The sequence below is a fragment of the Canis lupus genome, chromosome 3, assembly GCF_011100685.1.
Source record: "Canis lupus familiaris isolate Mischka breed German Shepherd chromosome 3, alternate assembly UU_Cfam_GSD_1.0, whole genome shotgun sequence".
Taxonomy (NCBI): domain Eukaryota; kingdom Metazoa; phylum Chordata; class Mammalia; order Carnivora; family Canidae; genus Canis; species Canis lupus.
Window position 1 is genome coordinate 41,719,843 of NC_049224.1, and position 15,766 is coordinate 41,735,608.

General features: G+C 38.1%; 1 protein-coding gene across 7 annotated transcripts in view; it reads right to left on the bottom strand.

Moving 5' to 3' along the window:
• Positions 1-1,756: 1,756 nt before the first annotated feature.
• Positions 1,757-15,766, bottom strand: part of LRRC28 (leucine rich repeat containing 28) — a 159,124-nt gene continuing 145,114 nt past the window's right edge. For all 7 annotated transcript variants that reach the window (XM_038532699.1, XM_038532693.1, XM_038532698.1 and 4 more), the window contains one exon: positions 1,757-2,068. In XM_038532699.1, the coding sequence (XP_038388627.1) occupies positions 1,996-2,068 (73 nt within the window). In that variant the 3' untranslated portion in view covers positions 1,757-1,995. The remainder of the gene's footprint in view (positions 2,069-15,766) is intronic.

Sequence of the window (15,766 nt, forward strand, 5' to 3'; positions counted from 1 at the left end):
TTCGTGCCACATTTTTCTTTCTTTTTTTTTTTTTAAAGATTTTATTTATTCATGAGGGACACACACACACACACAGAGCGAGAGAGAGAGAGAGAGAGAGAGAGAGAGAGGCAGAGACACAGGCAGAGAGAGAAGCAGGCTCCATGCAGGGAGCCCGACGTGGGACTCGATCCCGGGACTCCAGGATCACGCCCTGGGGCTGAAGGCAGGCGCTAAACCATTGAGCTACCCAGGGATCCCATCATGCCACATTTTTCTGCTGCCAACTTATATACATGTAGAGGTTACGCTAAAACTTCAATTATTCCAAAGGATGAAAGAAGTGTTATATTTTGATATAGATCCTCAGTTCCTATTATACTAAAAGCCTTTGAAATGTGAAGGCTGACCAGGCCAAGTTATGAAAGGGACAAGAGGAAGGAAGAACAGTGGAAATGCAGTTGGAACACACGGTAATGTTCTGTCTTCACCACTCGACGTGGATAGTCCGCTTTCCGGGCAGCAGGTGGTGTGACTGAAGAGATCACACATTCGTCAGTAACCATGTAGGATTTTTAGCACTGTTAGAGCTTAGCATTACAGATTTAGGGCAGCTAATAAAATTCCAGAAACCAAGTTTTTGACAAGTCTGAAATTTTTTGGAAATAATTTTCCTACCAAGTAAATCTTGGTTCCCCTTTTAGTTCTGCGTTAGAGAAAACTCTGTATAATTAAAATTAAAAAAGAATTGCTTCGCAGCAACCAGATGAACATCTGGCAGCAAAGCAACATTAAAATGCTATCCTTTCAAAGGAAGAGCAAATATGTGGCTCTTCCATTAAGAGCATTTCTTCTGTCAGAGTATAATCTCACAGACTTTCCATTTATGGTCCTTTTTTTTTTCTTTTTGTAAAAGTCCAAGGCTGAATTTGGACCCACTTTTTCTGTATTTTCCCAGTGGTATATGCACAATAGTGGGTTAAGTACATAAAGAATCTAGGGCCAAAATGAAGATAATCTAATGTATCAGGTATTTAAATAAATGTGCACAGGTTGTACTTAGAATCACCTGGCTAAAAAATTGGGAGAAGAGCTGAAGACAGTTTTTCACATGTAACAAATATATTTCAAAGTTAATGTAGATGTAATCATAAGCCCATCTAACAAGAAGCACTGGAGGACATATTTTGATGTTTTATCTTTCTCATTAGCCAGAAAATGTTTAATCCTACAAAGATCAGATCTTTTCAAGCCTCAAATATTCCTCAAACTCTTCTCATGTAAAAATAATTTTTTTTCTCAAAATAACCTTCCAAAATAAGAGTGTATTTCACTTAATATCTACATTTTTATATTTAAAAATCCTCACAAAGGTCTCTTAATGTGTGGCAAAACTTATAAACAAGGTTGTAACTTTCCAGAGGGTGTATGCTAGGACCCTAGCAGGGCCTCCACTGGAGTCTAACTTCACTGCCAATTCCTCCCTCCCCCCACTCCCTGGCCCGTTATTCAATATTATGGAGGCCATAGAGTTTGCTGAACTTCGCTATAAACATGGAGGATAATCTCTGGGGGAAATAATTCTCTGGGTAAAAAAGAGAGGAAAAGATTAAAAGTATTGTGAAGGTATATGTGTTCAAAAGTTAATTTGGCTCTGTTATCAAATTAGAGGACTTCAGGGAACTGAAACTTGGCTTTCAAGATTTGGGGAGGCACATTGCACTAAATAGTTTGCTTATGAGACACACATAAAAAGAAAAACACAGAAGACAAAGGGTCCTTAATTTGGGGGAGGATATATTCCAACTTGGGGGGAAGAGTGAAGGCATTTCAGCTCTGAAGCTCAATCATGACATTTCCAGAGAGTTCTGTAGTCCCCCGCATTTGACAGGACAGGATGTGAGGGCCTGTTCCGCCAGGCTGGACTGTCCTGTCCCTCTGCCACACAAACAGCGTACAATATGCAGGCCACTGCAGTGTCAAGTTGGCAAAACTCCTGAGGCTCTTGAGTGTTTATCAACTCAGTAGGTCAAAAGTCTGCAGACACTGGGTGGAGCAGCAGTAAGCCACAAAACTAACTGTTGTCCTCCTGGAAGGGGAAAAGAGGGAGAGAACACTGTGAGTTCAAGATTAAAGTCTCAGGATTCTTTCCATTAGAGGCAGTCATTTTCTTTGTTAAAGCAAAGGATTAGGCATGGCCAAAAAAGTACACAACAGAAATGTAAATTTCCTTTTAAAACTGAACACTGGAATCAGGTGAGGTATGCGTAAGCTCATTTTAGTGATTTTCAAATGACCTCATAACCCCCAAGTTAGCAGCTAAGAAAAAAATAAGCTTTTTCCATGTTATGGTCTGAATTCTGCTTATTAGAACCAACAATGCAATAATAGAATTTGAAATATGTTATTAAAAATTGGGTAACAGAAAATATCACCCATTTAGCTGGAGCACTTAATACTGAAGAACTTAAAAAAAAAAAAAGGTTTTAAGGACTTTATCTTACCAATGTATTCACCCGGGATTGTTTGGAGAGGTAATTTTAGAATCTTACTAAGAGCATTTGAGGGTCTTCTTCACACATAAAAGAGGAATCCCATCTCAAACTCCCATCTGGCACCTTTCATCACTGAGCCATGAGCCCTCTGACCCACTCTGGACAGCTCCAACTATGGGAGGGCCTGCTTTTCTCACCAGGAGAAAATGGTTTACTGTTGTTTCCACAAGACATCCTGTGGTGATCATCTTGTTTCCCCACCCCTTAATCCAGTGTTGGTTTTCTCTGTTGCCCAAGCAGGTCATGTCTATAGACCCTATCACCCAAGCTGCCTGATGGCTGGTTTCTGACTGGATTAGGTCAGTGGAGGCAGAGCAGGAGGATGAAGGAGAGAAAAGCTGAATATTTTTTTTCTTCTTTTTAAAGTGTAGTTAATTGAAGTGTATTAACATACATACGAGAAAATTTACCTGCTTTCCATACACAGTTGAATGAGATTTGAAAAATATACAATTATTTAACACCAAAATCAAGAGAGGAAATATTTTTTATTCCCCAAAGTTCCTCATCTTCATTTGCAGCCAATTGCCACACCCCCTCCTCAGCCCACTCCCCACCAAATCTCTGGCAACCATTCATCATTTTGATTCTCTGTGGGTTTTGACTTCTTTTCCCCTGGGCTCTGACAGTCTTCCAAAAGAAGCTTTGCTACCATTTTCATCTTGATTGATAAATGCCTTCAAGGCAAGAGCTAGACCTACCTCTTTTGCCTTACATTTCTGGATCAATTATTCTGGATTCCCTTACCAACTAGCTTCCATCTAGGTTTGGCTGATGGGAGGATAAAGCTCCCCTGGATGGCCCTTCTTGAATGGCTCCAGTAACACTTCAATACTCAGCCAGGTAGTGCCAAATCGGCCTCAGCTTTTGATTCCTGCTTGCAGAGGGCCTCAAAATCATCAAGAGAAGAGAGCTCAGAGCCTCCCCGAGTCTTTTCTGAGCATGTTCACATCCCTATACATGCATGTAGCCATACAGACTCCCAAGGGATATATTAGCGGTTTTTAAAGCCCCTACAGAAAGCTTATTTCCCCAATTCCCTTCTCCAGCTTTATGGTTAGTCTATTGTTTCAGCCCCAACAGTTCTTCATGGCCTCAGGCAGCTGTGACATTAAGCAGTTGCCTATAATTGGTTTGACAATTTCTGACAAACACCCTCAGAGAAGAGGCTTTTTGTATTGGTGAGCTCTGACTGAAGTCTAATAAAGATAAGCTGGCAAGCTTGGTCTGTCAGTGAACCACAGAAAAGGACAAAGACCGTGCTCTGGTGATGAACCTTTGAAGCTCCTCTAGCTCCCTCTACCCCTTTTCAGCGGAGCCAGAATGCTGGTTTTACCTGGGATTGCAAATTCTTGATTTTCAAGGTTCAGAGTACAAGATGGTGCTATGAAAGCTTACTATATCACAAAGGTCTCTGTTCTGAGATTTAGCCACTTTTCTTGAGTAAATGCACACTAGATTGCTGTAAGCCTTTTGTTAATTTCCAGAGTTCTGAAAATTTTTGTTGTGGCCATTTTTGCTGGTTTTCTCTTTGCTTTTGTGGAAAGATTGAGTATTTGCACTCTGTCTCTACCTCTCTGACTAGAGCTCCTACCAGACAGCCCTTCTGTTGGCTCTGGTTCTCAGCAGCCTCCAGATTTCCTCATGTGTCAGGCCTAAGGTTAAGGGTGGTAAAGCTTCTACTGTTGTAAGTTTCCAGGGACTTTATCATCCTTGTGGGTGCTCTGAATCCTGCCTCAATTTCTGCAAATTGTCCCTCTCCATTCATTCTCTTCTCCATTCAATTCTCTTCAAAATCTCAGGTAATGTGTGTTTTCTATTCTAGCTAGTTTCCCAACTGATTTAGTAAGTGTTACAAGAAAGGAAACAGTCCATCAAGTTGGAATTCTAGAATTGGGTTGATCAGTGCACAAATGGCTTACTAGGGAAAAATGGGACACTGCTAACATGCAGTATGGTGTGGCATCTTAAGTACTCAAAGCATCACTTAAACAGACTGCTAAGGGAGGGTAAGGCGCTGAGGTCAAGTGACTGCAACTTGATTGCTATGGCATCACAGTCAATTCAGAGATTGTGCATGAGGTGGCTTCTTCTGACTGCTTATGAGATTATTGCTCCTCCACTTCAATCTCCATCCCCACCCCCAATAAAGTGCAGTGCCTTGAACTGCTAACTCAAGGCATAGATACAGAATCAACATTTCTGTTGTGGCTCTAAAGGAATTCTTATTCTATGAAGCCATAGGAAGGAAATGTCTGAAGCCTGAACATACAAGTTACATACCCCTGTATAGAGTCTCATACTAAGGTAAAGATGCTGGGTGGGAAGGGATAGAACCTGGAAACTTGAAATTAAAACCTCTGTACAGACACAAAGCTAAGAACTTTGAAAATTCTAATATCTCTAAGCATTTCTTCACACCAGAAACAGCCTTTCTTACCTTCCGAGACAATGAGCATTGCCTTGAGTAAAGATATTTCACTGACTTCATCTGGGTGGTCACCTAAAAAAGTGCCTATTCTCCTCAGGACCCACCAGTCACCATCTGTAGGGCCACAAAGGGTGTAAAATCCCAGCACAATCCAGAGAATTAATTGTAAGGCCTGCTACTAAGAGAGAGAACATACATGAAGAAGTTGCAGGATCTTGCCAAATTTTATTAGCAGGTCCTGGAGAGCAAGCATGCAAATGGATTCTAAGTAAATTAGCCAGCAAGACTAAATTTAAGTTTGGATCAGGCCAACAAGAGTGTTCACATATGCCTCAGGATTTAATGTGTTAGCCTGAGCACCTATAATAGCTGATAGAAGTCCTGAGTCAGTAAAGGCCTACAGTCAAGGAGCAGCAATGCTGGAACTCATGCTTCCCACTATGGAGGTAAGAGATCTAAGCTTCAGAGAAACAATAACTTTGAAGTGGATCTGATGTATGTGATGCAACTTGGTCAGCCATTTCCTGAAAACCTTTGGGAGAGCCAAGAAGGCATTTCCTTTGCCAAAACTAAAAGTATGTATTGATGAGGGGGATACAAACTAGAAGCAGCAAACACACTTGATATTTAATATGACACATGCCTATCAGAGGTGAGAGAGAAATCCTCCGAAAGGTCAGGTGTCTGCTGCACTGCTAAAGTTTCAGAAGAATTACATCTGGAATGGCATTATGAAGAAACAGATACACACTGTGGGTGCCTTTGGATTTTCATGGCAAAATGTATTTGGGTGGGGACGTTTGGTTCTGCCAAGATGGAGTAGTCTAGTCCTTCCAGGTCCTTCCTCTTACAATTAAAACACAATAAACTGGCCTAAACACAACAAACATGAATAGGAAGGCTCTGAGAAACAGAAGGAATGTGGACATCTTAGAGACCTTGGGAAGCAACACAGCAGTGGTGAGTTCCCTAGGTTTTCTTACTGCCTTCCATATAGCCAGATAGGATTGCTTGGAGAAACCCAGAACCACCAATAGGCACAGGCAAAAACAATGATCTTCAAGAAAAGCCTCTTTCCCCCTTGCCAAAGGACCAGGACAGAGACATCTGTAGAGGCAAAGTAAGTAGTTGCTTCATGCTGGTATGAGGGAATAGAAAATGATAGCTAAAGGTACAAGGTTTCTTGAAGGGTGAGAAAAATGGACTGTAGTGCTGGCTGTACATATCCATGAATATATAAAAACTGCTGAATTGTATAAACAGGTGAATTGTATGATATGTGAATCATCTCATTAAAGCTGTTTGAAAAATAAAAGTACTTAAAGAAGAAATAGACAAAGCCACAATTAGAGTGGATACTTCAAAATCCCACTCAGCAACTGACAGAACTACTAGACAGAAAATCAGCAAAAGTACAGAAAAACTATAAACAACTCAATTGAACCAAAGAATCTAATTGACATATATAGAACACTTCACTGAACAACAGCAGAATACCTCCCCCCCCCGCCCCCTCCCCCCAAAAAAATGTCCATGGGAACATTCACCAGAATAGACTGTATCCTTGGCTCTAAAACATATTTCAACAAATTGGAAAGAATTGAAATGCTACAGAGGATGCATGTGGTTTCATCTCCGATAAAGAGCCTAGAAGTTATTACTCTTGGCCATACAAGAACTGAAAATCAGGAACTTTTCTTCCAGCCACCAGAGAATTAAGGATGTAGGACAAAGAGCAACCTCAAAGTCTAGAGAGACAGGTCAATCTGGAGAGTCACAGCTGAGATTTGCTCACCTGGACAGAAGGTTCTAGAACTGCTGGAGGCTGAGTATAGGCTAGCCTGAGAGTCAGACAGTCCTGGGGCTGCAATCTTAGCATTGTCCCACACATTCTTGGGTTTTTACCTACAGAAATGCTATAGGCTGTCATGGTAAAAAATTTTTTTAAAAATTCCCTTGCCGCTCAGTCAGAAAGAGGAAAGAAGTAGTTATTGTGTGACATGCCCAGAGCATCATCCAGAACAAAGGACTGCTCTCCAGAGGAAAAGAGTTTATCAGAGCTTTATCCCAGCTGGAGAAGGGCATTGTTCCCACTCCAGACCCCTCTAGCCTATTCATATCACCTAAGTGGGGAAAGCAAACTATGAGACAGGAGAGAGACTTGTGAAAGTCACAGCCCAGACACAGGCCCATTAAGACACCGAGATATAATAAAATTTCAGAACGCTTCCCTCCCTCACACATTAGCACCCGAGTAACTGGTTCCTAGCATAAGAACAGTGGATTACAGATAAAACAACGAAATGCTAACTCTCTGAGGTGAAGTACATAGGATGGAGCCCAAAGTCAAGCAAGGAGACTAAAACAATGACACTAAAGGGATTTGCATTTGAAGCCTCTGGCACCTACACCTACAGCAAATATGAGACAGAGCCCAACTCCTAGCCTGATTAACATAAAATTTCACACTAAATGACTATTTGCCTCAATTCTTTTTACCTAATACAACATGTCTTGACTTTCAACAACAACAAAAAATTACAGATATGACATGAAGCAAGAAAAAGCACATGTTGAAGAGACTTCAGAACCAGAGCCAGGTAGGACACAGATGTTGGTATTACCAGACAGAGAATGTTGAAAGGTAGAACAGAAAATCCAAGATCTGTGGGATAATTTCTAAAGGTGCAACATATATATAATTACAATACTAGAAGGAGAAGAAAGAGAGAAAAGAAATTTGAAGTAGTAATGGTGAAGAACTTAACAAAATTAGTAACAGATCCAGTAGCATAACAGCACCGAGCAGAATATCAAAAACAAAACAAAACAACCCCAAAACAACACATAGCCATATCATATTCAAACTAGAAAAAAGAAAAAGGACATTTTCAAAAAGCAGAGGAGAAAAAAAAAAAACCCTTACATATAGAAGAACAAGTATATGTACTACAGTGGACTTATTAGTGCAAGCAAGAAAAGAGCAGAGTAAAAGTGCTCAAAGGAAAAAAAAAATCACTAACTTAGAATTCTATACCCAGTAAAATTATCCTTACCTATAGAAGAACAAGCATATGAACTACAGTGGACTTACTTCATGCAAGCAAGAAAAGAGAATTTTGTGTGGACAAAGAAAAAAAAAATCACTTCGAATTCTATACCCAGTAAAATTATCCTCCAGAAGTAAAGGAGTATAAAGACTTTTCCAGAGCAACTGATAAGAGGAAAATTCACTGCCAGGCAGACTTGCCCTGCAAGAAAGATTGGAAGTTCTTCAGTGAAATGAAGTCCTTCAGTGAAGGAAAATGATATAGGTCAGAAACTCAGATCTAAAAAAACCAGGAAGCCTGCTGGAGAAGGAATAAATAAAAGTAAAGTACTTTATTTTTCAAATTTTCAATTGATCTAAAACATAACTTGTCTAAAGTAATAAGGGTAGCAATGTATAGTATGAGTACCACAGATGGATAGTGACATGAATGACAGCAATTTCATAAAGGATGATAGGGAGGAATGCAGAATGTTCTGTTACAAGACACCTCTACTACACATTCAGTAATATAGTGTCATTTGAAGATGGGCTTTAGTGAAAAAATGTATTTTGCAAACTCTAAGGAAACCACTATACATTTTTTTAAAAGGAGTATAATTGTTGGTATGCTAAGAGGAGATAAAATGGAATCATGTAAAATACTCAATTAAAACCAGAGTAGGCAGAAAGGAGGGGGAAGGAGAAATGAAGAACAAATATAAAAATAGAAAACAATTATAAACATAGTAGATATTAATCCAGCTAAATCAAAATCACTTTAAATCTGAATTGTTTAAATATACCAATTAAAAGACAGACTATATTAGTGGATGAAAAAACAAGACCCAGCTATATACTATGTACAAGAAACCCACTTTAAACATATAGATGTGAACAAGTGAAGAGTAAAGGGAGGGAGAAAGATAAAGCATGTTAACATTAATCAAAAGAAAGATGGAATAACAAATCAATTTCAGATGAAGTAGACTTCAGGACAAGGAAAAGTATCAGACATAAGGAGAGGCATGACATCATGATATGGGTGTTAATTCTCCAAAAAGACGAAACAATGTGAAATGTATGAATCTAATAACAGAACATCAAAACATTTGAGGCACAAAATGATAGGACTATAAAAAGAACAGACAAACCCACTATTAGAGCTGTAGATTTCAACACCTCTCTTTAAGTAACTGATAGATCCAGAAAGCAGAAAATCAGAGAAAATATAATTGAACTCAACAACACCATTAATCAAATGGACCTGACATTTATAGATACTCTATCCAACAATAGAAAAATACACATTCTTCTCAAGCTTGTGTGTAATATTATTCAGCAAGATAGACCACATTCTAGGATATAAAATCGCACCATAAAAAATTTAAAGGAGGAGAAATCATACAAACTTTGTTCTCAGACCACCGCTGGAATTAAACTAGAGATTCATAATAGAAAGACAGATGGAAAATCCCCAAATACTTGAAAATTAAACAATTAAGTTCTAAATAAAACATGAGTGAAAGAACAGGTCTCCAGAGAAATTTTTTTTTTAAAGATTTTAACTATTTATTCAGAGGGACACAGCTAGAGAGAGAGGCAGAGACAGAGGCAGAGGGAGAAGCAGGCACCATGCAGGGAGCCGACGCGGGACTCGATCCCAGGCCTCCAGGATCATGCCCTGGGCCGCAGGCGGCGCTAAACCGCTGCGCCACCAGGGCTTCCCCAGAGAAATTAAAATATTTTGAACTGAGGGGTGCCTGGGTGGCTCAGTTGGTTAAGTGTCTTGACTCAATTTCTGCTCGGGTCATGGGATTGAGCCCCATGTGGAGTCTGATTAAGAGTCTCTCCTTCTGCCTCTGCCTCTCCCCTACCTTGTGCTCTCTCTCTCAAAAAAATAATCTTTAAAAAATATTTTGAAGTGAATGAAAATGAAATACAACTAATCAAAAAATTGTGGTATGCAGCAGAAGCAGTATTAGAAGGAAGCTTGTAGCACATGAAACATATGTATTTGAAAAGAAGAAATCTCTGAAATCAATAACCTGAGCTTCTATGAAAAAGTCAGAGAATAAAGAATAATTTATGAAGAACAGCCTAAAGTAAGTAAAAATCAAAAAGCGTGTTCTCTCTCCATAATGGAATCAAATTAGAAATCCACAACAGAAAGACAACAGGAAAATCTCCAAATATGGAAATAAAAAACAGTTCTTTGACCTTCTCTGACCCATGGGTCAAATGACTACTTTCCCATGGATTAAAGAGGCAGTCTCGGGATCCCTGGGTGGCGCAGCGGTTTGGCGCCTGCCTTTGGCCCAGGGCGCGATCCTGGAGACCCGGGATCGAATCCCACGTCGGGCTCCCGGTGCATGGAGCCTGCTTCTCCCTCTGCCTATGTCTCTGCCTCTCTCTCTCTCTCTCTCTGTGACTATCATAAATAAATAAAAATTAAAAAAAAAAAAAAAAAGAGGCAGTCTCAAAGGATATAAAAATTTACATAAACTCAATGAAAATGAAAATACAACATATCAAAAATTTTAAGACATAGTAAACTAGTGCTGAGAGAGAAAGTTATAGTATTTAAATGCTTGTTAAAAAGGAAAGGTCTCAAATCAATAATCGGAGCTGCTGTTCCAACCCCCACCCCCCAAAAAGGCAAAGTAAACCCAAAGCAAGCAGAAGGAAGAAATAAGAAATCAATGAAATGAAAAATTTCACTAGGATTAAGGTCAATACAATTGATACATCTTCAGGAAGACTGGCAGAGATAAACAGAGGGAATACTCTCTTAATATAAGAAATGAAACAGGTGATATCAGTACAGATCCTGAAGCCATTAAAAATATGAGAATATTGTGAACAACTTCATAGTCATAAATTTGTAAACTGAGAATAGATGAATTCCTTGAAACTATAAATTGCCAACACTCAACCAAGATGAAATATCCAGGCTGAATAATCTTATAACTATTAAAGAAACTGACTTTGTAATTAAAAAAAGAAACTTCCAGGCCCAGATGATTTCACTAGAGAATTCTATTAAACATTTAAAGAAGAGTTAAGAGGAATTTTTACACAATCTCCTGCAGAAAAATAGAAGAGGAGGAACACTTCCCAACTCATAAGGCCAGTATTACTTTGACGCTAAAGCCAATGACGGGATGCCTGGGTAGCTCAGTGGTTGAACGTCTGCCTTTGGCTCAGGGCATGATCCTGGAGTCCTGGGATTGAGTCCCACATTGGGCTTCCTGCATGGAGCCTGCTTCTTCCTCTGCCTGTCTCTGCTTCTCTCTGTGTCTCTCATGAATGTATGAATGAATGAGTGAATGAATGAATAAAATCTTAAAAAAAAAAGCCAATGACTACCAGAAAACTACAGACCATTTCTCTCATGAACAAAGAAACAAAAATCCTCAACAAAGTAATACTTAACTAAATTAATACAGAAATGTAGAAAAAGAACTATACACCAGGATCAAGTGGGAGCTATTCTGGCTATGTAAGGCTGGTTTAATATTTGAAAATCAATTTCATCCACCATATCAAAAGGTGAGTGAAAAAAATGTGTATGATATCAACGGACTCAGAAAAAGCATCTGAGAAAATACAACATCCATTCATGATAAAGTCTCAGCAAACTAGGAATAGAGGGGATCTTTCTCAATTTGATAATTAGAATCTACAAAAAACTGACTGCTGGGACACCTGGGTGGCTCAGCGGTTGAGCATCTGCCTTTGGCTCGGGGTGTGATCCCGGAGTCCCAGGATTGAGTCCTACATTGGGCTTCCTAAATGGAGCCTGCTTTTCTCTCTGCCTGTGTCTCTGCCTCTCTGTGTGTTTCTCATAAATAAATAAATAAAATATTAAGAAAAAAAAAAAAAAACCAACCCAACTGCTAACATCACACTTTACAGTAATGTCTGCTATTATCACCTTAAGCAACATAGTATTTGAAGTTTTAACCACTGCAATAAGGCAAGAAAAAAATAAAACGCATACAAAATGGAAAGAGGAGAAGTAAAACAATTTCTGCCTTCAGATGGCATGATATGATTGTATACATAGAAAATGCAAAGGATCTACAAAAAATACTCCTATACTCTTAAGCAAGTTCACCAAGGTTGCAGGCATGTTACATCAAAACACAAAAATAAATCACATTTCCACATACTAATAATAAACACATGGAAACTGGAATTTAAAAATATAATATCATTTATAGACAGAAAGAAAGTGAAATATTAGGGTATAAATTTAACAAAACACTAAGGGATCTGAATGCTGAAAATCAGCAAATACTGATGAGAGAAATAAGAGTACCTAAATAAATGAAGAGTCACAGTATTCACACACTGGCAGCAAAGATGTTAATTCTCTCCAAGTTGATCTATAGATTGAATGCAGTTATTTTCAAAAACCAGTATAAGGGTCTTGTTTTGAGAAAAAGATAAGCCTATGGAAATTTATATGGAAATCCAAAGGCCCTGGAATAGTTAATACAATCTGGAAAGGTAAGAATAAAGAAATATCCCTTTATCTGATAGTAAGGCCTAATATATAACTACAGAATCAACATAGTTTGGCATGGACAGATAGACACAGATCAATGGAACAGAATAGGGAACATCTTTATGGCCTTGGGGTAGGTAAAGATCACTTAGGACACAAAAAGCACTAACTATGAAATTAAAATGGATAAATTTGACCCCATCAAAATTAAAGCTTTCTGCTTTGCAAATTACACTCATAAGAAGATGAAATCACTTTTGAGATTTTCTCAATTCAGGAAACTATATAAATTTTAAGCTATTAGATACTTTGTATTACCTTAATTTAGAAAAAAATAAAAGTTGGTTGGAACCCTATTTCAGATAATTTGCTACACCAGAATGTATATATTTGTATATATCACAACTGAAATGAAGATCAGATATAAAATGATCTTAAATGATAAGTGGATTTTTTGAGGATCACCTAACTAAACTCTCCCTGTTTTTTCTTAACTATGTTACATAGAAGCAATACATTTCATGGCACTGAATTTTTAAAAATAAAGGTTCTAAGCAAAAGAATCCAACTCTATAAAAATGTGGAATTTTTCTAACTTCCTGAAGCATAATGCCCATTGGCATCATTAAGTTCTTACGATGGAAGAGGGATGAAGAGGGTAGGGTGGGTAACCTGGAGGTGTCATATTTGTGATACAAAAAAAAAAAAAATCCCAACTCTGTGTACTTACTTTTGGGAGATTCATCTAAAAACATATTGTATCGGCCTTAAGAATGGATTTGTGCTGGTTTGATCCTTTAAAATTCCAGAACTGTGGCACCAGAGATGTGATAGGGGAGAAATTCTGAGCTAAGCAATAAACTTTATAGTTAGGAAAAAAAAAGATGCTAGTAAATTCTACAAAGAACATCAGATATGACATTTGTTGCTTTAGAATCTTGAACTTATTTATAGACGAGGCAGGAAAAAGAACATTTCAGCTTAGTTTTAAAATACAGAAATACCACTATTCTTAAAAAAAAAAAAATCACAATGTGGTTGGCACATACTGGAGCCCAAAAAATCATAAGAAATATGGTATTTTCTTTGCAAACGTGTTTCCTGATTAGGAACAAAAAGCATAGCCTTGACTCATACAGAAATTCAAGCCAGAAGAAAAATATTTATTAGACAGAATTGATTGGATGATATCCTAAGCCTGTGCACATATTAAGGGAGAATCATCTCATGACACATTTACATTTGTTGCACTTCTGTTAACAATGCTTGTTACAAAAAAAAAATGCTTGTTATGTTTGTAACTTGTTACATATACAAAACTGCTTGTTACATTTATGTTAACAGTGACTCTCTCATGGGAAGAACCTATGTGCAGAATGAGGGGCTTACATACTACATACTGGTATCTATATTTAATCGGTCCATGCCCTAGAATGTTAGGGGTGAAATATGTATGGGGAAAGATGGATCAGCTGGTTTGGTCACAGCTGAATCCCCAATACCTAGTACTGAGTTTGGCACATAGCAGATGGTCAGTACGTTAACTGTTGAGTGATACAAGGATAAAACAGTTACGAACAATTTACTTAGGTGAAGAACCTTTTACCTGTGCAAACTTACATAAGTCACCTTAAGAGTGTGCCAATGAATACACTTCTGCTGGAAGAAAAAAAATCCCAAACACAAGTAAGCAAATAATGTCAGTATTACTGATGTTAATTGTTTCACAGAAGAAAGTAATGGTCATAAAAAGCAAGGGTATAGAAATGAGAAACATCTTGTTAAGTGATCTGACCAGATAAGAATCAGAAGAGATTATTTACAGATAAAGTCCTTATCCCTAAGATAAAGAAGGGAGGAGTACTAAGTTGTTCTGAAAGATGTTGTTGGGAAGCCTTAAGACAAAGAATTCTGCATCCCTCTAGCAAACAGACCTCTGTCCCAAGGCAGTCACCCAGACATCTGGCTGTGTCATGGAATCACTCTGGCCTCAAAGACCTGAGTGATTTCCTGAAGAAAACCAAACTCTAACTCTGAGCTCAAAAGCAGCTGAGAAGCCATAGTGTCATTACCTACATGATTGTGAGGCACATTCACTGCATATCTGCTGACTGGACAGATTAATAAACAGGTGGATGAGTTATTCTGAGCTCTTTGGAAGGAACTCCAATGGCATTTTTTAACAGGAATAGGAAAAAAAGTTCTAAAACCCACATGGAAGCAACAAAAGATCCCAAATAGCCAAACAAATCTTGAGGCAGAACAAAGCTTGGAGGAATCTCACTTCCTGACTTCAAATGTTTTACAAACCTTCAGTAATCAAAACAGTATGGTACTGGCATAGAGATAGATATACAGACAAATGGAAGAGGACAGAGAGCCTAGAAATAAAGCACACATACGTTGTCAACTGACCTTCCACAAAGAAGCCAAGAACACAAATGGGGAAAGGGCAGTCTCTTCAACAAATGGTTGAAGACTGAACATCCAGATGCAAAAGAATTAAACTGGACTTTTATCCAACACCATACACAAAAAGACCAACTCAAAATGGATCAAAGACTTATTTGTAAGATCAGAAAGTATAAAACTCCTAGAGGAAAACATAGGGGGAAATCTTCTTGACAATTGGCAATGATTCTTGGATATGACGACCAAAAGCACAGCAAAAAAAGCAAAAATAGGCAAATGGGACTAGATCAAACTAAAAAGTTTCTGCACGGCAAAAACCACAATTAACAAAAGGAAAAAGCAACTTATAAAACAGGAACAAATATTTGAGAATCCCATATTTGATAATGGGTAAATATTTAAAATATAAGGAACTCCTATAACTCAATAGCAAAAAAAGTCTGATTTAAAAATGGGCAAAGCACTTACACAAACATTCTCCAAAGACACACAAATGCCAACAGGTATATGAAAAAGTACTCAACATCACTAATCATCAGGGACATACCAATCAAGACCACAATGAGATCCTATCTCATACCTGTAGGATGGTTATTATAAACAAATAAAAAACAAACAAAAAAGCCAACCAAACAAAAAATAATAAGTGTTGGAAAAGATGTAGAGAAATTGGAATCATTGTGTACTCTTGATAGGAATGTAAAATGGTAGTCTATGGAAAACAGTATGGCAGTTCCTCAAAAAATTAAAGTAGATCTGTCATATGATCCATAAATCCCACTTCTGGGTACATAACCTAAAGAATTGAAATCAGAGCCTCAGAGAAATACCTGCATACCCATGTTCAT